The following is a 24623-nucleotide window of genomic DNA, read 5'->3' as shown; positions in this document are numbered from 1 at the left end:
CGCTCATGCGCCCTAAAGGAGTGAATTCTCTGCAGCCTACCTGAGCAGGCGAAATCAGCCGGCGAGCGGCTGCAACGTGCAGAGAGCGAGGCTGCTCAGCACAACTCCACCCCTACCGGCCTCCAGATATTCTGTGTGCCTCTGGAGTGCCGTGTTTCACCCCGCTCTCAGACAGCACACCAAAGGCAGCTGGAGAGGGGTTACTGCTCCTCATCAAGCCTCCGCTCAGCACAACTCCACCCCTAACTGCCTCCAGATACTCCTTGTGCGTCCAGAGTGCCGTGCTTCACCCACTCTCAAACAACGCACTAAAGCCAGCTGGGGAGTGGGTACTGCTTTTCATCAAGCCTCCTTCTCTCTAAGCCTCACAACGTGTCACGTGCCTTTGGGCCCCGCAACGGCCCACGTGCACCAAAGGTCTCTGAAAGCCTACAGGGCATGCCCACAGAGAGCCCTGAACTTGTTTTGTCCCCACAAGGGAGCCCAGGTGCGAGTTCCCGCCACTGGAACCACAGCCCAGTGTGATCTAAAAGTGCTAGTGGTTGCCAATAACCAGTTCAGAGGAAAACATCTGCCAACAAGGGCGAGCCTGCTTCAGCACCCTCTGCCCGAAGCATGAAATTGGTGCAGCTACACATGCCCCTGCCCTTTTCCATTACGCCACAAGCCAATAAGGGACCCCGGTGGACCGAATGGATGGAGGACTTTTACCACTTCATGAGAAGGTCTGGTGAATGCGACTCACCTCACCTCCGATATGTCTTCCTCAACTTGGTGGGGGTTGGAGTGAAAACTATCGTCAAGACCATCCCAACGGCTGATCAACCTAATTTCGCCTCTTTAATTGCTGCACTTGACCTTTTACCGGCTACTTATCATCGAACCCAACAGAGACTATATGAGATACCTATTTAATCAATGCATGCAGAAGCCACAGGAGACTGTTGATGAGTACATAACCCGCCTGAGGGTCAAAGGGGCTCACTGCCAGTTTGATGCCTTTTCTCTCGACGAAGTGATCCACCTGCGCGTCCTTGAAGGCTGCCTATCACCCATGCTTAAGAAACAGTTACTGAAGAAGCCCTCACGATTCCAGAGGTCAGTGAACTAGCAAGAATCTTTGAGAGGGTGGACGCCTGGGCTGCCTCAGTGGCAGGCACACCAACACTGAAACATGACACCACAGACCTCATTGCTGCAGTCCAACAGCCAATTCCACGGCAGGGTGAGAGAGGGGCCGCTTCATACAGACAACCCAACCTGCCAGCACCCAGACAACTCAGACAGTGCTACCGATTTGGCATGGCATTCCCGCTTTCAGGATACTGTCCTGCCCTGTCACAAAGATGTGCCAACTGTGGGAGAGAGGGCCATTTCCAGACCGTCTGCAGGGAGGGGAGGCGGTTCCCTACCCCGAGACCCCAAAGGCCCACCAGGATGCCTCATCAGCCACCGCAACTTCAATATTTTCAACAGCGGATTTACAAGCCCAACCTACGGTGGTACGTCCATGCCGTCGACAAATACCACTACCCAGCATATCCACAGCCCTATGGATATCACGAACAGCCGTCCCACCTGGCAGACGAGTATGATGAACCCCCCGAAGGGTACATAGAAGAGGAAAGCAACTACTCATACATACCTACCACTAGCTCCTCATACTACAACTTATCAGCACAGGACGAATACATCAACCTCATACAAGACAGTGAGGAGGCCAAGGAAGCTCTGCGGATCCCAGTCAAGATGGGTAATGGCTTGTTTCACTTCTGAGTAGACTCTGGTGCCACTGTGAACATCATGGGGGAGCAAGAATACCTGAGAATCCCTGACAAACCAGCGCTAGAGATGACACAATCCAGAATCTTCCAGTGGGGCTCAGCCAAACCCTTACAGGCCATCGGCCATTTCAGGTGACGCCTCCTCCTCAAAGGACGGCAAACAGATACAACCATACACATCATTCGCTGCCCCCACAAAAGGACGATGTCTCCTCAGTTACTACACGGCCTCATGTTTGGGGCTCATTGACATCCACGTCGGTGCTGACGACGTGATAACCTCTGCCGTAGTGCATCAGAGGCGTGAGGACACCGTGAGAGCCGTCGATACCGGGGAACCCCAGGGCCTCGTTACCAAACGTGACATCATGGAAAAATTTCCCCAACTGTGTACTGGCCTGGGAAGACTAAAAGGCCCACCAATCAGGCTGCACATTGATCCATCTGTGAGACCAGTCCTGCAGCACCCCATAAGAGTGGCGTTCCATCTTCAAGAGGCGGTCTCCAGGGAACTGGACCAACTACTCACCAATGGCATCATAGAGCTCGCCACGGGACCCACTCCATGGGTCTCACCTCTGGTCATTGCACCAAAAGAAGGTGGGGGGGGTGCGCCTGTGTGTCGACATGAGGATGGCAAACACCACCATTCAGAGGGAGAGACACCCGGGCCCATGCATTGAGGACATGATCGTGCAACTCAATAACGACCAAATGTGCTCCAAGCTTGACCTGATACAGGGATACCATCAACTAGAGCTGAATCCCGATTCTAGGGTGATAACCACGTTCACCACCCACGAAGGACTGTTCCGTTATCGGAGACTAAACTTCGGGATCTCCTCAGCGGCCGAGATCTTTCAGGAAGCTGTGAGGCAGATCATCAGGCCGATCCCCGGTGCACTCAATTACAGTGACGACATCCTCATCTTCAGGGCATCCAAAGAGGTGCATGACGCTGCACTCCATCACACTTAACATTGACAAATGTCGGTTTAGTAAATCATATTTTCTGGTGAAGGGATGATGCCCGACCCTCAAAAGGTCGGCACCATTACCAAACTAAAGGAACCGCTGCAGGTTGCCGACATTCGCTCCTTCCTGGGAATGGCGGGATATTGTGCGAGATACATCCCCCACTACGCCTCCATTAACGAGCCACTCAGGAGGCTGCTGCGGAAGGATGCACTGTTCGAGTGGTCCCCCGCATGCCAACATGCTTTTGAGGCCGTCAAGTAAGCACTGACAGAAGCTCATCGCCTGGCATATTTTGACCCCTCCTGGCACACAGAAATAACCGTGGATGCCAGTCCTGTTGGCCTGGGAGCACTCCTGGCACAGACGAGTGATGCTAACAACAACCCCAGACACATCATGGCATATGCCAGCAGGGCCCTGTCCACGCCAGAGTCCGCCTACTCACAGGCCGAGAAGGAGAGCCTGGCTGCCGTTTGGCCTGCGAGCACTTCCACAATTTCATTATCGGCAAGAAATTCAGCCTGGTCACTGATCACTAGGCGCTGTTATCTTTATTTGGCAACCCACGCACCAAGATGCCCCCGAGGATCGAGAGATGGGGAATCAGACTGCAGGAGTATGATTACGACATAGTGCCCAGGCCTGGGGGTAACTTGAACCCGGCTGACTACCTCTCCCGCCATCCTGCGGGCCCTCCCGTCACTCGAGTAGGAGATGTAGCGTACATCGACTACGTGGCTGCAAGTTCACTCCCACCTGCTCTGTCCTTGGACATGGTTGCGGCTGCGTCAGGTGCTGATCCAACAACCTCCCTTGTCATCAGCCTGACGAATACCAACAAATGGAAGGACTACTGAAGGGCCACTTTGGCGCATCCAGGGGTGTGCAAAGAGGAAATGGAGAGACTAGCGAGAGTGCAGTCGGAGCTGGCCGTGAAGGACCATAAAATACTCCTGAGAGGCTGCTGCATCGTCATTCCCGCTGCTCCCAGGGCCAACGTCGTCCGAACAGCTCATGAGGGACACAGAGTAGCTGAAAACACCAAAAGGCAATTACGCTGTCACGTGTGGTTCCCCTTCCTGGACTTGTTGGTTGACGGGTGGTTCAAGAACTGCCTAGTCTGCCAGTGCTCAGATCCGGCAGAACCCCCGGTGCCCCTTTAAGCCACGCCAATCCCGGAGCGGCCATGGGGGAGAATCGCAGTCGACTTCTATGGGCCACTGGAGTCCGGAGAGTACCTCCTCTTCCTCATTGATGAATACTCCCGATGTTCCCATCGTCAACAGAATTGACACCACGGCGTTCCCCCCGGTGACTGGAGGAGGTACTCAGCGAATGGGGCATCCCGAGGGTGATCAAGACTGATAATGGCCTGCCGTTCAACAGCCACAAATTCGAGGCACTAGCAAAGCACTTGGGGTTCAAACACCTCAAGATAACACCACGGTGCCAACAGGCGAATGGCATGGCAGAGCACTTCATGGCCTCGATGAAGAAAACTCTCCAAAGGGCCTGCATAGAGGCCACTAATCCCCATCAAGCCCTCTGCTGGCTCCTACAGGATTATCGCAATACCCCGCATGAGGCCACCAACAGGACCACAGCAGAATTAATGTTCCATTACGATGTCCACACACGCCTAGTGAGAGACTCCTCGATTCCGGGAGGAGCAGACGAGGAAGTAGCCAAGAGAGACGCTGAGGTGAAAAGGAAAGCAAAGCAGGAGTCACACGCAAGGCGCCGGGCAGTGCCCAAGTACTTCCAGGATGGGGATGAGGTCCTTGTTCAACAGCCCATGACCAAGAAGACAGACTCCACGTGTTTCCCCGAAACCCATGAGTGTCACAGCCGTCAAAGGGACGATGGTAACGGCCCAGAATGAAGACAAAGCAGTCATGAGAAACAGCTCCCTCTCCAAACATTTCGTCAAGAAAGAAGACTGCGAGTCTCCTCCACCGGAACCAGACCAGGTGGCTTGGGAGCCGTGGGACGACTTGTGGGTCCCGCCCGTAGGGGACTCAGGTCTAGGAGAAACCCTGTCTGATCCTTCTGGAGGGAGAGAAGCAGATGGGTGACAAGCCAGACCCCAGCGAACAACGCGGAAGCCGATACGCTGGGTCGAAGAATGTTGACCCAGATGTGTGTACATTTGTCCGGGGGTGGTGTTACTGACCCCTGCGTCTTTAAGCCACATGCCTGCCCTGCAGGTGGGTGTGTCCTGGTGACGAGAGGCGATAGGGAGGAGTGTTGACGTATGTATGCCAGTTTCATTTATACTGGGAATAAAGAAGGTTGTGTTTCCAGTTCTCCGGCTCTGCGTCCTTTCTATGTGTGAATGAGGGCCCAGTCCGGGCAAGAGAACCTGCAGAAGATTTTGCAAACAGAGTTTCTAGATTTAATTGAAGACATTTTGGTTAGCTGCCATTATTTGGTGCTGCATTCATGGATTGTATGTGGTGATCTCAATAATAGATGCTTTGATTGGTCAAAGGAAAAGATAATTTCCTCAGCTGATAAAGCTTTGCAAAAAAGGGGAGCATCATGGGTGTACCTAATTCACTCTTGGGGCCTGTGCATTTTGAACGGGAATAAAAAGGGGGATGAGACCCACATTACACATGGGTTAGGGGGTCACAAAAGAATATTTTAGACTACTGGTTTGTTTCTTGAGGATCTGTATCTGGAGGTTCACGATATGAAAATTGAAGAAACAGATGTCAGTGATCATTTTCCTCTAAGCGTCACATGGTGTATACAATCTAGTAGTATATTTATAGACAGGTATTGCATCCCCTTAGAAGTTAAAACTGGCAAAAATAGGGTGTGTTGGAATACTTACAGCGGTGGTCTATTCAACCCAATTTTGGTACCTGTGTGTAACTCCTTAATGAAAATTTAATTGTAGTGGCTATCAGTTGGTCTGGGACGAAATCTATGAGAAAATGCCTAAGGGGAAGAAACCAAGAGTTATTTATCAGAATAAATATGACCGGGTGATTATTCTCAAGAAAAGAAACCAGTGCAAGACGCTTAAATCATTGCGCCTAGATGACGCACTACAAAAACATTGATCGAAGACCCTCTTATAAAAACTGGTTACGCCATCATAAAAACCATCTAGTTCTAGAGGATGCTCGTGAGATGTTATAAAATCTAATGAGAAGCTACAGTCCTGTCTTCAGACTAATCCAATATCAGAGGATTGTTGGAGAGTTAATTTTCAGTCAATATATATGACTGAGAATGATGACCCCCTTGTGCTGGTTTAATGTGGGGCTAACCTTTGGTTGTTTGACTGGGAAAGGGACGATCTCTACAATCTGATTGTAAAAATCAAAAATTGTCTTAAAAATTAATCTTCAGATTTGGGCGTAGATCTTACATGAGATCTTTAAAAAAGTAATTAGTGGGAAAGTGTTCCCGGTGTCCTGGTTAAACTCTATAGTGATGCCAATTTATAAGAAAGGCTCCCGTTTATCACCTGGAAATTACAGGCCTATATCACTTTCGGATATTCCATCTGAGATATTTGCTGGGTTGGTGTTACAAGAGCTAAGGAGTTGGGCAAAAAAGAGTAAGAGGTTAGATGTGTTTCTGACTGGGTTTTGTAGAAGATTTGGCACGGAGGTGAAGGGTTTCATTCTTACGCTTCTGAAAAAAGAGGCCCTAGTGAGTGTAAAACCCCTCTATGTAGCCTTTATTGATCTCACTATGGTGTTTGACACTGTCCCGAGAAAGAAACTGTGGGCTAAGTTAGACAAATGGAGTTGTCCTACAAAGCTGTTAGCCATCCTTGTTGTTTTGCATTAAAAAACACTTTGCTACGAGTCAGGTTGGATAAAAAGGGGCGCCTCTCGGCCTCGGCTAAATCTAAAAGAGGTTTGAACCAAGGATGTTTGTTGGCCCCCTAGCTTTTCAGCCTTTTTATTTCAGATATCAGGGATGCTTTTTCGGCTACACAATGTTTTCCACTTAAGGTCGACTGCACACATGTGAACTATTTACTCTATGCGGACAATATGGTCCTTATGAACAACACCCGATTGGCCTGCAGCGCCAATTGTCTGACCTAGAGGGATACACTAAACTGAATAATCTTCGCATTAACGTAGCAAAAACTCTTGCCTTTCAAAAGAAGAAATGTAAATTGGCAGAGAATTTCAGCTGGGTTTTGGGTAGTAATGTCCTTGACCGGGTATATACCTTTAAGTATTTGTTTTTTTCTTGTTTAAGACAGAAAAACATGCATGAACTACTTGCCTTTAAGAAGAAAAGGCTGATGTCATTAGCTGCGCATGCAGGGTATGTAGATAATACATTTGGTTACTTTTCACTGGCTCCAGTTAGGGAGTTTTACTGCAAGAAGGTAGTACTAGTAATGACGTACGGGGCAGAGGCTACCTTGTTTAGCTTAACTGGACATTGGCCCTCATTACGGGGTTGCCGGTACAACTTGTCGATAGGCGGCAGGTTACTGGCAACCCTGTAACACTGTTTTTGCCGCCTGACATTCCGGTGCCACCGGGATATTATGGCAGGCAGCGCAACAGTAAATCCCCATTCCGGTGGATTCCCATAGGACTCCACAGGAATGAGGTCGCTGAAGCACTGGCAACGTTGCTAACGGTGCCAGTCCTTCAGTGAAAACTTTGCTGGTAGGGGCCTGAATTACTGGCAGGTCAGGCCTGCCCCTACCGGCAGACTCTTAGTTTGGCGGTCTGGAAAGGGTGCTGGTAGGTTGCTACCGGCCCCGTTATTTTCAGACCGACAAACTTGTAATGCAGCCCATTGGGTGAAATTAGACTGAGTTTTTTGGAGGAGAATTCTGAAGCTCCCACAAAGTGTCCCTACCCCGGCTATAAGATACGAGCTGAGGTTAAATTCTTTGGAAGCAGTAGCATCCGGGAAGAATGGTAATTTTCTTTTCTAATCACTCACCCTGTTAAGATGACATTTAGACTGTGGGCAAGAGACTGGATTAAGACAATAGAACTGGTACGAGGAGATCACATTTTCTCTCGTTTGTTGGTGGATGCGGGACCATATGGTACAATCCCTCAATATTTATATAAGTGTCAGGGGGAGTTTTGATGTACACATTGTCTGCACCTTCGTATGAACCTTTTCCCAACACAGGAAATTGTGGCAGCTAGGGGAGGCGTAGATTGAGAAAATGTAGGTTCTCTAATAAGGAGTGTTTAGCTTGAAACTACTTTCCATTTACTGTTGGACTGCTCTATTTTAATGTTAAGGAAGTGGTTTATAGGTCTATTTAGTTTCCCCGCCAGACCAAGGTTTAGCTGGGCTCAGGCTGTCTGGCCATGTTAAAATCCTGGTCGCATGGAGCATTGCAGGATTAGAAAAGAAAATAGTAGGTCCTGATTTCGTGAGCAGTGTAAATTGGTGTTCCAGGAGACATGGGCATTTGTCTTACTTTCAATATGTGGATTTCAATGCTTCTATGTCCCAACAAAAGCAGATAAAAAAAGGTAGAAACAGAGGAGGCGTTCCTACCTATGTTTCACTTAGGCTGAGATGTAAAGGCAAATATGATCCCCTTTGCTGAGATATCTTTCTGATTGTGGAGCTAAGGAAAGGCTGGGAAACTCATTTTCTTAGAGTAATTGTTTATAATGCTTACCATGGCCACGGCCTATGTTCGCCTCTTGGATCTTTCATTGATAAACTGACTCAAGAAATAAATAGTGGGGATTAACATGGTGGGAAAATCTCTACGTTTGTATAAGGGAAGATTTTTAAATTAAATTGTGAATTTGATTGTTGGGTGTCTGCCCTCCGTGCGGGAAGAAGATGTAGCCTGTGAAATAGTTCGGACTGCCAGATGCTAACATGAGTGCTGCTGAGGATTTGTTTATTCAATCCTTTTGAACTAGGCCTTCATCCACATTATGGCAGACTTCCTGCCGACAACCCTACACAGTTTACTGATTCTAGTAGCACATCTGTTGTCGTTTTCTTTTGTACAGATGAAGGCCTGGCATAGTATATTACATTTTTATGTGGTTGTCAGGTCTGAGAGTGATAATGGAATAGAACATGCAAAACGTACTAAAACAACTTGCAGCTCTTTAAAGTGGTTATATCTGAATCAGAGACAAAAATCTGATGAGTTTATATCGACTGCACTGGCAAAAATAGAACTTTGCTTGGCAGATAATGTAGTGCTGTAATCCAAATTATTGGCATTCTTTACTATGTTGGAAAAAGCTAGTTTGAATCTTAAAATAACCCTGTATGCACCTTACAATTCCTGGGATGGCATGAAAGGATTGTAAGAGAGAAAAACAAGCACGTTTGAGTGCGCTCACCACTTCACCACATTATACACCACTGTTAAACACCCATATGGACTTTTACTAGATAACTATTAGTAAGCCTAAAAATATAAAGTAAAGGGAACTGTGTGCTAACTTGGAATAAAAAAAATAGTGTAACATTCTGGAGGTGTGGATTGGTTTGTCTCATGGACTGAGACTGTTCCCATCCATGAGGAATGACCATTCGATTATGCCTCCTGCAAGGTGGTTTAACATTTATTTTGGAATATAAAACCCTATCGTGGAGCATCACATTATAATGTCAGCTCAGGTACCAGTGAAAGTTATAAAGAACAACTAATTATCTGGCCTTCCAGCCACTATCTGATCCTCTAGTCTTTACCCATAAGAAAATAAATAGCTCTGTCCTGCCAGGCCCTGACCCAGTGCCTTTTGACTTGTTTAAATTTGAAACGCCATCTGGGTGATAGTTTCTTCTGATCATCTCATCACCCAACTCTGTCTATCCTTTTCTTCCTGTACATCTAGTATTTAGTCAGATCTTTCAGTCTGTCTCTCCACTATTGAAACCTGGATGTCTGACCACTGCCTTGTTCTTAATGCCTCAAAAATTTAAGTTCTTTCTTCCCAGCTTGTACAATCCCTTCTCCTGTTCCTCCTTCCTTTGTTCTGTTTCCACCTTCTCGTCTTCCTATTTCTCTTACTGTCTGTAATCTTGCTCTACATCTTGACCACAACCTTTCTTTTGCCTATCACAATCCTATCACATCGCACTCCTATCGATTCCATCTCTTTAACATTTGTGAGGTTAGGGTTTTTCTTACATATAGCACCACTAAACTTTTAATATCTTCTCAAACGTTTTAATGATTATTATATTATTCTGCACTACTCTTTGGCCTCCCTGTCTCTCGTTTAGCTCCTTTAAAGTCTGTCTTCAATTCTTCCATTCATCTCTTGTATTCCGTACCTATTCATAATTCTATCTCTACCTCTTTAGCCTCTATTCATTGGCTGCCTTATCACTCTCGACTGAAATTCAATGTTCTCTGTATTGTATTCAAGGCCCTCCATGGTCTTGTTCCCATCAATCTTTCATCCCTTGTTTCTTTCTGTGTCCCCTCCTGTGTTCTTCACTCTCAGTCCAATTTTCTATTAACTGTACCTCGTCCTACTTGAGAGACTTCACATTTTCGTTTGTTCCCTTTGCTTGCTCCTCTGCACTGGAATGCTCTCTCTCTCTTTCTAAACGCTCTATTGATTCGTATCCTACTTTCTGTGTTGCTCTGAAAACCTTTCTACTTCAATTTTTATTGTGCATTTTATAGTTTGGGACTGAAGGCGTTTACCTGCTTTATATTGTATTATAACCTACCCTACTATTGTACTGTAAATTGGCTTCTGTACAGTGCCTTGGCGTAAGGCACTATATAAATAACAAATGAATACAAATACAAATAGGGGGAAGAACACTGTGAAGAAAGCAGAGAAGCAGGGACCTAACAGGGGAGGGGGATGGGTGTGCAATTTAGCAGCAAGGGATCTACAACACAACAAGGAGAGGAAACAGTGAATAGCATATAACACAGTCTCCCATAGGTCGGGGAGTGGTGGGTGTGTGGATCTAGTTGTTAGGGAGGAGCCGTTCACTGAACAGGAGGATCTTTAGCTCCTTCCTGAACTGTAAAGGTGAGAGACTGTCTGTTGCATATTTAAACAAATCCTTTTAGATCTCCAGGATTTATCACACACACACTGTCACAGATGCTTTTGGCCTGGATGAGTGAGGAAAGACTGAACAGAGTCGAGACAACCCGTTACTCAATTCCATTGGCCTCTTAAATTGGAATCAGAGCACAAAGAGCATCTGGTGCGGTTTGCTAAACCATGCCTTTGGGTGTTTCGTTTCTTCTGAGGACTATGGGAGGATAACTCAGGGGCAGCGCACATGTCTTGGAAGCAATACAGCGCACGCAGCATGGGTTCAATGCCCGCTTCCGCACATAGAGACTGAACTTTCAAAGCTCCATTTTAATTTTTCTTTTATTCCCCTTAACTCCCTTAGGTAGAAACCAATATAGCTGACCCCAATGGGTTTATATCTGCTTATGTGATAGTCAGATTATGGAACATCTGTTTCACTTTCTTTTATTGTACCCTTATTTTATATCTTTAAGCAAGGAGTACTTGGTTCCCATAGTGAGATCTCTTGGAACTGGACAGACTCGGATGACGCTTTTTTGTTTTCTATCACTCCCCAACAGACAACTTCATTAATGCGTTATCCTTTTACTAAATATGCATTCTCTGCAAGGAAAATGTTGGAAAAGTGGCGTATAAGAGTCTGTTGTGTTGAAAACAGTATTTTTTATTTTCCCTTTCTATTTGTTGTGATTGTTTTAAAATGTGTAATTACTTTATGTTGCTGTGTTTTCTTCTCTGAAGATGATTTTATAGTTCAAAATAAAGATTATTTGACTTTGCAAATCAATTAATATTAGTGCAGGGATGAAATCTGTAGTTCCTGGGAGTTCCCAGGTAAGGGTTCTAAGCTCGAGTCCACCAATGCACTGGCAATAATCTGTGCCTGAACGCTCTAGTGCCCCGTCCTCATCTGCAAATGCAAACATTGTTGTGGCTTCTACTGAGGCTTTTAAGGCTACTAGTCCACACTTTCCACACCTTGATATGCAAATGTAGATGACACTATGACAACAAGCAGACAAGCAGTGACTAGGCACGGATTTAGAGAGAATGCTTATATCCAAGAAAATTGCAGGAAATTGCAGGAGCTGATTGAACTATAAAATAAAGTCACCATCCACTGGAGAAGTCTCTGCAACAAATTATTAAATGAGAGCATTTGTGATGTAGAGCTTTATCTCAGAAAAGAAAAATGCGAATGACCTCATATGAAGATTTGCTATCAATATCAAGGGGGTAAAATATAATACAATGTTAAGACAATTGTTGGGCAGATATTATGTATTGCAATTGAAGTGACCCAAGACTACAAGACCCATCATTCATTGGGTGAGGAAATGCAAGCTCAGACTGATGTAGTACTTGTGCATGGTGATTGACACTAATGTTGACATATGCAGGACACAACCAGTTTCTCCAAAGCCAACAATGTCCTTCCCAAATATGTGCACCAGGTTTAAGTACCTATTGTCTATTACATGTTTATTGATGATGACATGCCTTTATTCGGGCCTCAGAAGTTAATTGACCCCATTATATTTTTAATTTTCTTGTAAATCAGAGCATTGGTTATGTAGAGTTTAATCCTGGCCACGGACACTATGAATACCCTGATAACAAAATATGTATTATTAATAACGAGCACATGGATTCAAAGGATACCATCTGAAATGAAGCTCGGAACAAATACACAAATGTTTTAGTGCACCAATATGCTGGCTGTGACGCAGAGTACAATGCTTATGTGCCCCAGAATCATGTGCTGTGTAGGATGTGGACTGGGGATGCATATGCAGGCACTTCCATCCCTGTTGAATGACAAGGAGCTATCTAGATGCAAAACAATAGACATCTCACAGCAATTCAGCTCTATATCAGCAATATTATGGGGCTAAAATGGTGGTAGAATATGTTAAAAGTGATGCTTTAGGTGTTACAAAGATCAATAGGTGAAATCAAGTGGCCTGTAACAGGAATCTAGCTGTCTCGGATAGAAGTAGAAATGTTTTACCCATGAAGTTAAGGATGATATTTCAGCAGACTTGATCCATTGCTAGCGAATTATGGGTGGGAATGGAACATTGCGTGCACATTTCTCTCAACCAGTTGATCTGGCTCTCTACCTCCCACAGACTTCCTAGAAAGCCATGGAATAGAGTTAATGAAGGTTTAACTCTATTTCCCGTCACATAGGTTCTGCAGAACACTGACTATACATCTGGTCTAGCAAGGATACATTTAGAGAATTAAGAAAGAGGAACCTTACACTCGCTAGGAAATCTATTTATGGAAAGATGGGCAGTACTTTTGATTCATGTGAAAGGACACTGTTGTGAGGGCGTGCCTATCCTTTTAAGGATTAAACAGGTACTGATGTGAGGGGAGGAAGAGGAGGAGCCTCAGGGAGGAAGAGGTTGTTAGTTAATAAAAGTATGGTGATGAAGTAAGACGTTGTCCCGTGTCCTTTGTCCTCTGCCATGGCCTAACAACTGTCGACGAAGATAAAAACGAACCGCCATCCTGCTCGGCGTGCCGGAGCAGCCGTCCTGCTGTGAGCCCCACAGAGGTTCACCTACCGAGATCCTTGTGTCCTTTCAGGCACCCTGCCTGTCCTTATCGTCGGAATGGCGGGAATTGCATGAGGGCAGTCCACCCGTCCTTGCAGAAGCCAGAGAGACTGTCATCCTTTGTGCTGCGTATACCGTGCCACAGTAAGCCTGACACCAGAGGAGGAGCGTGGTACCACCTCATAGAATGAACAACACTACCAGACACGAGTGCCCAACACACTGACCACCATGTCGGACCCAATAGGGGAACAGAGTGTAATACAGCACACTGGCAGCAACGTGGCAATTTTGAGGAAGCCATGCCCATTCAGCCTCCAACCCCAGCTGGACAGAGGACCCAGATGGACAGCATGGGTCGAAGATTTCACTGAATTCATCAAGGTAGCAGGGGAAGAAAAGTCACCAGAAAAGTCACCAGTGCTCAAGGACATCTCCAGGAATCTGGTGAGGATGGAAATCAGTGGCAGCATCAAAACCATCCCGGCAGAAGACAGAACCTCCTATGACGCCCTTGTGGCTGCCCTGGATAAGATACTGGTAATACAGCCGAACAGGGACTATGAACGGTATGTGTTCAACCAGTGCCAACAGGGGTCCCATGAGACAGTGGCGGAATTCATCACATGCATGTGCCAAAAGTTGGTCCACTGCCAATTCTCGGCTTTTTAAGATGACGAAGTGATAATGTTATCGAAGACTGACAGATAAGACTCGGTAGCAGCCCTCACCAGCAGCAGTGACACAGGGAGAGCGGCACTCGACTACCAGTCCCCTCTGAGGGGACCGCCAGGGGAAGGGTGCACACAGACGAGACCAGGGCCACGCCCGTACAGACTACACTACTATTGCGGTCAGATATTCCCTCACGTGGGCTCGTGCCCAGTGATGAGCCAACAATGCTCCTGGTGCAGAAGAGAAGGCCATTTCCAGGCTGTCTGCCGAGAAAGGAGACTGTTCCCACCAGACCAACAGAATCTGGTGACACAAAGCAACTGGAGACAGCCATACAGGCCGAATCCGACAACCACACATTGGAGAAAACCACAGTTTTACCCAAAGCAGCCAAGGCGAATGGTGAGAGTGATGTTACCAGGACCTAGACTACGAGGAACCCCCAGGTAATAATCAGCTGCCACAAGTAGACTACTATGCGGACCACTACAGCTACAGTGATCTGTACGCAAACTTGGATGGATTTGCATATGGCCAGGGCCCAGAATTTCCTGATAAGATTGTGAACCTGGTACATGGGGAGCAAGACGGCAGCGAAGCACCAAAAGTAATGGTGAACATGGACGCAGTCACCCATCTGTTCCTAAATGACACGGGAGCCACCATCAACATCATGGGGGAACAGGAGTTCCTACTATCTGGGAATAGACGGAAACTAGTACCGTCAAGAGCAAGAATCTTCCAATGGCGAGCCAGCACGCCACTACTATTGCTGGGGCAATTAAGAAAAATGCTTACATTCAAAGGAAAGATGACCAACACCATAATTCATGTGCACAAAAGCCCAGTCAAAGGAAAATGCCTGCTGAGCTATCACACCGCAAAGGAACTTGGCCTTATAGACATTCATTTTCAAGACAATGACGTTTGGTATGCAGAGGACATCAGAGCGGAAATAGAAATAAAGCTATATGCGACATGATGGGTACCCAAGTAAATAAAGAGATGATCAGGACCACGTGCCTCAAACCTTTCAAAGGCCTGGGAAAGCTGAAAGGCAAGGTAATCAGCCTAAACATTAACAACAACACAACGCCATCCCACAATACCCTAGAAGGGTGGAGTTACACCTGAAGGAAGCCGTCTCACGAGAACTACGACAACTCCTGGAAAACTATATAAAAGAGGCTGCAACGGGGCCCAAGGCATGGATCTCACCCCTGGTAGTGGTACCCAAAGATGGAAACAGACTTCGACTATGAGTCGACATGAGAGTGGCAAATACTACCATTGAGAGGGAACGACATCCCAGTCCAAAGATAGAGGACATGATCGTGCAGTTAAACTGCACAACAAAATTCTCCAAGCCGGACCTCAACCAGGGGTACCACCACCAGCTGGAACTACACCCCAACTCCAGGGGAATCACCACTTTTGCCACCAATGACAGTTTATTCTGTTACAAGTGGCTGAACTTTGGAATCTCCTCCGCTGCAGAGATTTTTCAGGAGACCATCAGACATCTGCTGCTCCCGGTCAAGTTGGATTTTAACTATTCTGATGACATTCTAGTGTACGGCACCTTCCAGGAAGAGCATGACCAAGCCCTCATCGACAAAGGCAGGGCTCACACTGAGCTATGAGAAATGCAACATCATCAAGGACAGACTCAGGTTCTACGGCCACATTCTCTCGAGACAAGGGATGCAGCCTGACCCAGAGAAGGTGCACGCCATCAACAAACTGCAGATACCCACTCAAGTGGGTGAAGTTAGATCATTCCTGGGGATGGCTGGCTACTGTGCCGGCTACCTACAGCGATATGCTGTCACCACCAAGCCACTTAGAAGCCTGCTACAGAAAGACAAGCTGTTCACATGGTCCCACAAATGCCAGAAGGCATTTGACACCATCAAATCCGAACTAGCAAATGTTACCCACCTCGCCTACTTCAATCCACAATGGCACACAGAACTGGTGATCAACGCCAGCCCCATCGGCCTAGGGGCCATCCTGGTGCAACGAGAGAGACCGGACACCCCTGAAAGCTGCATGGTAGCGCATGCAAGCCGGTCCTTGTCAGACACAGAGAGCGCACACTCACAGGTGGAGAAGGAAAGCTTGGTAGACGTGTGGGCCTGAGAATACTTCCACTACTTTATGATAGGGAAGAAGTTCACACTCATAACAGACCACCAGCCCCTCCTATCACTATTTGGCAACCGAAGGACAAAGATTCCTCCAAGGATAGAAAGGTGGAGCATCCCCCTACAAGAATACGACTATGACATTACACACAGAACAAGGGAGACCGCAACCCTGCAGACTACATCTCACGCCACCCTACACCAAGGGACATGCCACTGAGGGAAGGGGACACGAAATACCTATGCTACATCACTGAACAGGCCTTACCACCCGCTCTTACCATCCAGGACCTGGCCAGAGCAATACAGGCTGACCCATCCACTAGTTGGGCCAAAGAGCTCACGTCCTCCAACAAATGGAAGGACTACAAGAGAATTATACACCACCTGGAGGGAGTCAAAAGACAGGAACTTGAAGGCATGGCAAATATCAGCACAAGCTCGCAGTGTCGGAACAAGGAGTTCTGTTGACAAGCTGCTGCATTGTCATCCCAGCATCCCTACAGAGGGGGCTGGTGGAGCAGGCGCATGAAGGACACCGGGGAGTAGAAGCAATCAAGAAACTGCTCCGACAGACAGCATGGTTCCTGCTCATGGACGCCATGGTGGACGAAGTAGTTAGGAGCTGCCTACCTTGCCAGTGCACATCCGGAAGCGAGACGCCTCTCCCGTTGCAACCAATGCACCTACCGGAGAAGGTATGGCAAGGAGTTGTGATGGACTTCTCAGGGCCACTAGAGTCAGGGGACCATCTTCTGGTAAAAGTACAGGAATTCTCCAGGTTTCCCATCGTCAAGCACCATCCACAGCCTTCTCCCAGGTAGACGGGGTGATAGATGAAATCTACAGCGAGTGCGGCATTCCCGCCACAGTCAAGACCGACAACGTGCTGCCATTCAGTGGCCAGGACTTCCACCGATTTGCAAAGCACATGGGATTCACACACCACAAGATAACACCTCTAAGGCCACAATCGAACGGCATAGCAGAAAGATTCATGTCATCCATTAAAAGGACCATTCAGAAAGCGAATATGGAGGGCATGTCAATCCAGCAAGCACTGTGCCAAATGTTACGGCACTTCAGGAACACACTACACTTGGTAACAGGGGTACCACAGGGTGACCTTATGAGGGTACATCAAGCCAAGACACACCTTCCCCAAGGCAGTCAAGGAATCCAGTGGCAGCCAGGAGACCGAGACATCCTAGAAGATGAGGTGAGAGAGAGAGAGAAGCGAGAGCAAAGGACTCAGCCAAAGAAAGAACTGACTGGGCCCGAAAGGTGAGACCCAAAGAGTTTGAGGCAGGAGAAGAATGACTTGTGAAGCAAAGGATACAGAGGAAAAAGGACACAAGGTAGGACAGCACACCCCTCACAGTGACCGATGTGAAGTGGACGATGGTGAGAGCCGCTAACCCCTACAGGGTGCCCTCCCCAGGAATGCATCATTCTTCAAACATTTTATGCCAGACAGAGATGCCGCAGAGGAGAACAACCAAGGACCAAGGGCACCTGATGGAAATGAAGTAGAAGGCGCAGGTGATAACTACATACCAGCAGAGAGGCGTGAAGAGCTGCACCCAGAAGGGCGGCCGCAACGGATCATCAAAAGGCCTTGTAGACTCATTGAAGAAGTGAGACATGGACATAAGGAGATATGTGAGGGGGAGGCATTGTGAGGGACGCACCTATCACTTTAAGGGTTATACTGGCGCTGAAGTGAGGGGAGGAAGAGGAGGAGCCTCAGTGAGGAAGAAGTGATTAGTTAATAAAAGTATGGTGATGAAGTAAGACGTTGTCCCGGGTCCTTTGTCCTCCACCCAGGCCTGACAGACACAATAGATTCAGTGATATGAAAAGTATGTTACATTTAACACCATTACAGAATCACAAATCCAGGATTCAAGGAGGCAGGGAGAAGGTTTTCATGGGATTAGAGAAACTGTTTAAATTGGGCATAAAACAAGAACAATTGCTAACATAGGGCCTCATTATGAGTGTGGCGGTCCAGAAATAAGGGTGCCGGTCGCATCGTACCACAACCCTTTCTGGACCACCACACTACAACTCTGCGGGAAGGGGCCGAGGCACCCGGCAGGTCTGACCTGGCGGGCGTAACGGCACAAGCCCACCAAGTTGCTTCCGTGTCCCCATTCCCATGGAGCCCTATGGGACTCCATGGGAATGGAGACTTACACTTTCCGCCACCTGATATCCCGGGCTGCCGGGACTTGTAATGTCCCGGTGGCATCAGGATCTCAGGCGGCGGAAACGGTGTTAGGGTTACCGCCAGACCTTTAATGAGGCCCGTAGACTGTACTGGCCCAGGGCCATTTTAACGTGAAGCATTTTTAAATGTGAGACTGGAGGTAGGAACTGGAGAAAAATATCCAAATATAATCAATACAGATTTCTAAGGGCTGCAGGTTTACCGTGCAGTGTTCTTTGGCTGTAAACTCCCATAGAATTTGCTTCAGATGGCATTGTATGCCCCTGAGCCTGCACAAGGTCCTTCCTCATTTCACGATGGATGATTGCAGAGAACGCACATAAGTGAGCAGCATGATCCAGTCTTGGTCGATCTGTGATAAGGCCAACATTTTCTGGGCTGAAATTCTGTTACTAACATGGATTGCATGGTTGTTGAACTCCCAGTAGGCCTGAGGGTTATCCTCTTTGGGGAAGTGGTTTGAGCTCCCAATAGACCCAAGGGTTATGCCCTTTGCAGAGTGGGATGAGGGATTCATGTTAGCTATCTCACAGGCAAATTGATTCATCGTCTCTAAGTTACTGAAAGGATCACATAGACTCAATTTTGAGCATCTTCTCTGTATCTATTCCTAGATTTTTGGTAGTCTAAAATATGGTGTTGTGTTGGAATGTAAAATATCAAGTTTACTCTACACAATCTAAATTGAAGATTCTAACTATTATGGTGTCCCTTCGTATTCTATGCAATAGATAAGGGTCAAAATAACAGGTACCTTAGGTCTCATCAGAGCATTATTTCAAAATAAGAGCTTCTCTTGACTGTTTGCTGTATTCCTGGGATGTCAGAGAGCCCATTAATAGAGATGGGTGATTACCATGTCACTCTTTAAGGCCTGTTTTACCATGTATTGAGGGCACTCAAGAACCATAAAGAAATTAAAACATTCACTCCTACAATTCAAAACTGTTGCACCCAAGATCACCCACACTTCTCCCACTCTAGATAGATAGTGCTCAGATAGACCTTCAAACCCACCACAACCTGCAACCTGTTAGCAATTCTGCCCTGTTGGCCCTTTTTCTCAAATCTGAAAGTGGAGAGAAAGGCTACTGAGGTATAAGCAGGAACGGTAGGTACATAGATGTGGTGGCAGGACCCTGTGATGCATTGCTGAGAATGGAAGTGATCACAGTGGTTTTGAAGGTGTATATATTTCAGTCCAGGATATAACAACAGTCAACAAGGTGAGTCACTGACATTATGCACAATGATATGGTGAGGATAATTGATTTTGACACCACATGATTACAAGCTTATGTTTGGTCCCACTGATTAAGCACTGGTGTTATATATGCAGCAACGGTTTGTCTTCAAACTGTTTACTCTGTATACAAGATATGCTATCCTAATTTACATTGCATTCTCTCATCTTTTTTCATGGAAAAAACAATGATTTACAAATATGGCGATAAGGGCACAAAAACAAGTAAGGAATCAGGTAAGTGTTTGATTGAAAGCTTCAATGTGACTTCTATTCATGCCTTATTGTATTGACTAGTTGCCACCCAAAGAGAAATCACGGCAGCCAAATGATGGCCGTTAGTTGATACGGTTGCACACTTTCCTATGCTGTTTTGAATGGTCATTTTCTTCTAGACCCTCGTTGGACATCAACTTTTCAAGAACGCTCACCATTGAACGACTGCACAGCAAAGGAATTGTGGCTACCATTTGCCTGTGCATTAGCATCCAATTCTCAGATGAAAATTGTGTGGGTGCAGGGAATTTTACACTGTAAGGGCCCAGTTATTGTTATGAGAAATTGAACATCTATTCCCTTCCCATATTTCTTGTATTGAAGTGTTTTTTTTCAAATAGAATGATGCTTTGGCCTGATAGAAAATGCACAGCCCACAAGGACATGACTTCCAGCAACACTAAAGTATCACAGATTAGACTTATTATCAGTACTGCCCACTGCTTAAATTGAGATTCACAAATTGCCACTTCATATTAACTGCAAGCACAACTATTGAACAGTGCAGATATCAAGCTAGAAACGATGGCTGCCATCTGCTTGCATTGTCCGGCCATTTTGGGCATGCTTTACCATGGATAATCTTTACTTGGGAATGTGTACTTACCCTTGTCAGGGCATCCTATTGAAAGTACCTGCTACATAACAGATCTCCCAACGTGCTCCAATTGTACCTTTGTTTATATTGGCATGTAAGTGAATCCTTCATACATCAACGTCTCATTTCACAACCATTGCATGAACAGGTGCTGTATTTAAAGGCACTTGGGGGCTTTGAATAGTGCTCATTAGCAATAGTGAAGGAAGGTTTTCAAAGTAGAGAGCTATGCTGCAAAATCTAGCCTCAGCACTATGCATTGCTACTTAACTCCTGTCATCTGTCATTAGCTCCTGTTGCCAAAGCAGGCTTGTACAATGGCAAGGACCTCACATGGAAGAAAGACTTTTCAAATAACACAGTCAAAGGGATGAAGTCTTATGTCAGGAAACGTTAAGCTGCCACTGAATTCAATAGAGTAGGAGTTCCCACTTAAAATGTCACCTGTGTGCAAATAGCACCAACGGGTCAATAAAATGGCTAAACCTGCGCTATACGAGACCACTTTACATTATATTACAAATCCCTCGACCAGCAAGAGATAATGCCCTGATCGACAGTCTATTAGACTCCACACTAACACTTTCCAAGCCTGTCATCCACATTAACGCCCATCTAACATGCAGCTCTAGAAAACTCAACCATATCCCCTCCCCCTAAGAGAATCTTGCCAGCTCCCGCTCATCAGGTTCAAGATGTATTGTATCATCTAGAAAGCTTCAGACAGCACAAAGGCAGAATACCTCGTATGTAATGTAAGATAACGTTATGTTGTGCTCAGAGAACATCCTTCAGCAATTTTGTCTCCAAATGAGAAAGTACAGGGCCAACAAAGACAATTCATGAAAACAAGCAGTATCCTCTAGGCACTGAAATTCAGATGAGAATTGAAAACCTCTCTGTTCCTGAAAGAACAGTTGACACCCAGATCTGAGACAACATATGTGACCAAATCTGTACCCAGCCTGTTCCCCTCTTGTTAAACCTGGAAAATACAATTCTCTGTGGCATCCCTTCTCGCATTCTCTGTTCACATGTGGCTCTAATGCATCAAATCAATAATGTATTGCATTTGCCAACTAATCTCTGTTTCTCATTCTGTATGTACCCCGCTGTGTTTGTCCTTGGATTACAGTTTGTCTCGCTAAGTGAGAGCGTGTATGCCCAGAGGCTGGTCCATTACTCGCTGCGTCACAGGAAACCATATGTACCTCACTGATGAGGCCCAACAAGGCCTAAACATCTGGGTTTGCTTGTGTTTCCATGCAGAGGCAACCTGGCCTCTCAGCTGGGCTGAACTGCTGCGACAGGTGGCAGGACCTAGACTGATTTTCATTTGGCTGGTCCCCTTCTGCAATGGCACAGATGAGCTAAACAAATCTATGGTGTGGAAGGTTGCCCAGAACAATGCCAGTGGTTAAGATGAATTCATAATCTTGCACCCATCATACTTGCTGCTTATACCTTGGGTTACAATCTTCAATCTGTAAACATTGTAAATAAATCAAAGGTCAGCCTAGATGGCAATTTGAGGTTTAACCATTCTGATGGATCAAATCAGTAGAGAAGCTGGCCAGGGATGTCACTCTAAACTGCCCATGACAACAGTGCAGTTGTTATCCAATAGTAATTTTGGAGATGCCCGGCCACTCTCTTTCCACTACTAAAATGCTTCCATTTTGGGCATGTCTCCACCCCTCAGTTAAATGTATCTTATTTCTTGCAGGGCTTTGCATGACAACTTAATCGCAGTGTGGCTCCCTATAGCACTCTTCTACCCTCCCCTCCCTCCTCTGATGGCATGTCTTACCCGGTGATTGCGGTCAGTCTCCTGCACGTCTGCCTCACTCACTCCCTGGCGGATAAGTGCCTTCAGTACCACTGGGTTATTGCTGCAACAGGCCCCGAAGACAGATAATGGCTCAGGGCTCTCCACACTATCCCAACTGCGGAAGCTGCCTTCACCAAATTCTTCACCCTCCACCTCATCCTCTTCCTCCTCATTTTCATCTTTCAGGCCCAGCACTCCCCGGCATCCATGCCGTTCCACGTCTGGAGGGTAGAAAGAGTCGTCCGAAGCGATGCTGCGGGTATCCGACAGGTCTGAGAAGTCATCATATTCCTCATAGTCCTCCTCGTCCACCTCCCCTCTGGGTCCCCCAGAGTCCCTAGAGCGTCGCTGGGACACTGCCGGGGTGGGAATAACAGCCAGGAGCTGTGGAAGGGGGTCTGCAGCCCCTCGCCAGGCCAAGACGCCATCCCTTGTAGGATCTTGCTTTTCATCCAACTCAACTGCCTCTACTACCTGCTGGGGGAGAGGTTCCACCTTGCACTTCCCTCCCCCCACTACAGGGGCCCCATCCCGAGTCCCAGAAAGCAGCACCATCAGTGATTCCCAAACCTCACACCAACTATCAGTCTTGGTTCTCAATAGGTCTCTTCGCCAGAGCACCTCAAACAATTCTCTGCTTTACCCGTAGAGGGGCACACACTGGCACATTGCATATGTTTGTCGAAAAGGGTTGAAATACCTCAACTACTCACAAAGGACAGTGGGCAGTGATAACAACCACCTAAACACTCGACAAAAGAAACAGAAAATGCATTATTAAAATCACCTCACTATGCTGATGAAGGTTGCCACCCATCCCTCACACTCAACTCCTCAAGAGTGTCTATAATAAATATTTCTTCTCTTCCTAAATCCTGAATAACAGATAGTACTCCCAGCCTTTAATAATGGGATTATGAACGATCCAGCGAAGTAGAAACACCTACATTTAAAGGTTGGGGGTCCCTTTAACCAAGCCCCCCTGACTCCTTTATCAAAATGTCAATGGGCCATAACCAGTACAGCAGCTCAATGCCCCCATGTCAAAGCCTGGGCGGTTGCATTGTTTCACTCTCTCCTTGGCAATAAAAGGCATAGGGGGCGCAATCTCCACACCGGTTTCTCATTCCTTAAAGAAACGTCTTTTAACCCCATATCAAGGAGTAGGGGGCATGACCAGCTGAACCTCAACTCTCCAGAATGTAAGTTAGTGGGGTTAAAAAAACCCTGACCCTAAACCCCCCTCCCTCCCCAAGATAAGCGAACTTGGGAGTTAGTGCTCGTCCCGGGTCCTTGGAAATCCCCTGTTGGCCCCTGTCCCACCCTCACTTAGTAGGGGGATGGCAGGAGACACGATTCCTTTCTTTTCCAAAGTGAGTCATTTCGAGACAAAATCAGTCGCCGTTCAACAGGTCTTTTCCAAACAGTTAAGGTGGATGAGCGTGGCCTTTCCAAGAAGCATCCCAGCCAAACTCTGAGTGTCAGCCAGGGCAAGTTCTCCTCTTGTAGCCAAAAGTGAGGAGCGCGAGCGCAATGAACGTGACCACGGATAAAGCACGCAATTCACAAACCAATCATCGGCCGGTGACTCCATGTGCTGCTTGGTTTGCAATGGCTCCCTTACCCTTAGCGCGGCTAAAACCGCAAGCCACAAGAAAATCGCTGTTTAATGTTTTGGATTTTCCAAAAACAAAAAAGTAGCCCGTGAAAATCAGCCGAAACAGCTGATATCTCCTGAACAACCGGATGTCAGACAGGCAGAGGACGGGGTTTCCGAAGAGCAGGGATGTGTTTCCCTCAGATAAACGTCGTATCTGTCCTTCCCAGTTACCACGAGCACTGGAATATTTTTCCACAGGATACAAATTCAGATAAAGTTTCTGTGGTCCACCCCAACCAGATGATGCAGTCGACTTGCCAGCGAAAGTCCTGTTAAACTCTTATTCGTTTGATGCCACCCTTAGATGTAAATGGAGACGGCGAAGACAACGAAAAAATGCAATGTTAAATTCCAGGTACTGCGGGCGAGGGCGAAAGGGGCAGAGCCGCGTTGGGAAAGAGGCTGTCGCGAAACTCCTAGCATCTAATCCGATCAGCTCTCTGAGGAGATTGAGGCGAGGGTTTAACATGTTGACGATTTAAAAAGGGGAAACATGCAGCTGTCTGTTAGCGGTGTGCAAACCGATGCACTAAACAGGCACCTTAACAGGCGAAGCGTTTACAAATCCTTCGCCGTTTCATTTCCTTTTTATCGGCTTGTTTCACTTTTTTTGCCTTATATTTACTTA

At 46.7% G+C, this 24623-nt stretch overlaps 1 protein-coding gene across 1 annotated transcript in view; it reads right to left on the bottom strand.

Annotated features, from left to right (window-relative positions):
• ANKRD33B (ankyrin repeat domain 33B) overlaps window positions 1-24417 on the bottom strand; it is a 261955-nt gene extending 237538 nt beyond the window's left edge. Inside the window, exon 1 of the mRNA XM_069613755.1 lies at window positions 22315-24417. Coding sequence (XP_069469856.1) covers window positions 22315-22890 — 576 coding nt within the window. The 5' untranslated portion in view covers window positions 22891-24417. The remainder of the gene's footprint in view (window positions 1-22314) is intronic.
• Window positions 24418-24623: the final 206 nt, after the last annotated feature.

Source organism: Ambystoma mexicanum, chromosome 5p, assembly GCF_040938575.1.
Source record: "Ambystoma mexicanum isolate Mex_15411 chromosome 5p, UKY_AmexF1_1, whole genome shotgun sequence".
NCBI classification, from domain to species: Eukaryota; Metazoa; Chordata; class Amphibia; order Caudata; family Ambystomatidae; genus Ambystoma; species Ambystoma mexicanum.
Note: the sequence above shows the minus strand (reverse complement) of the source record. Positions and strands in the feature narration are given on the sequence as shown.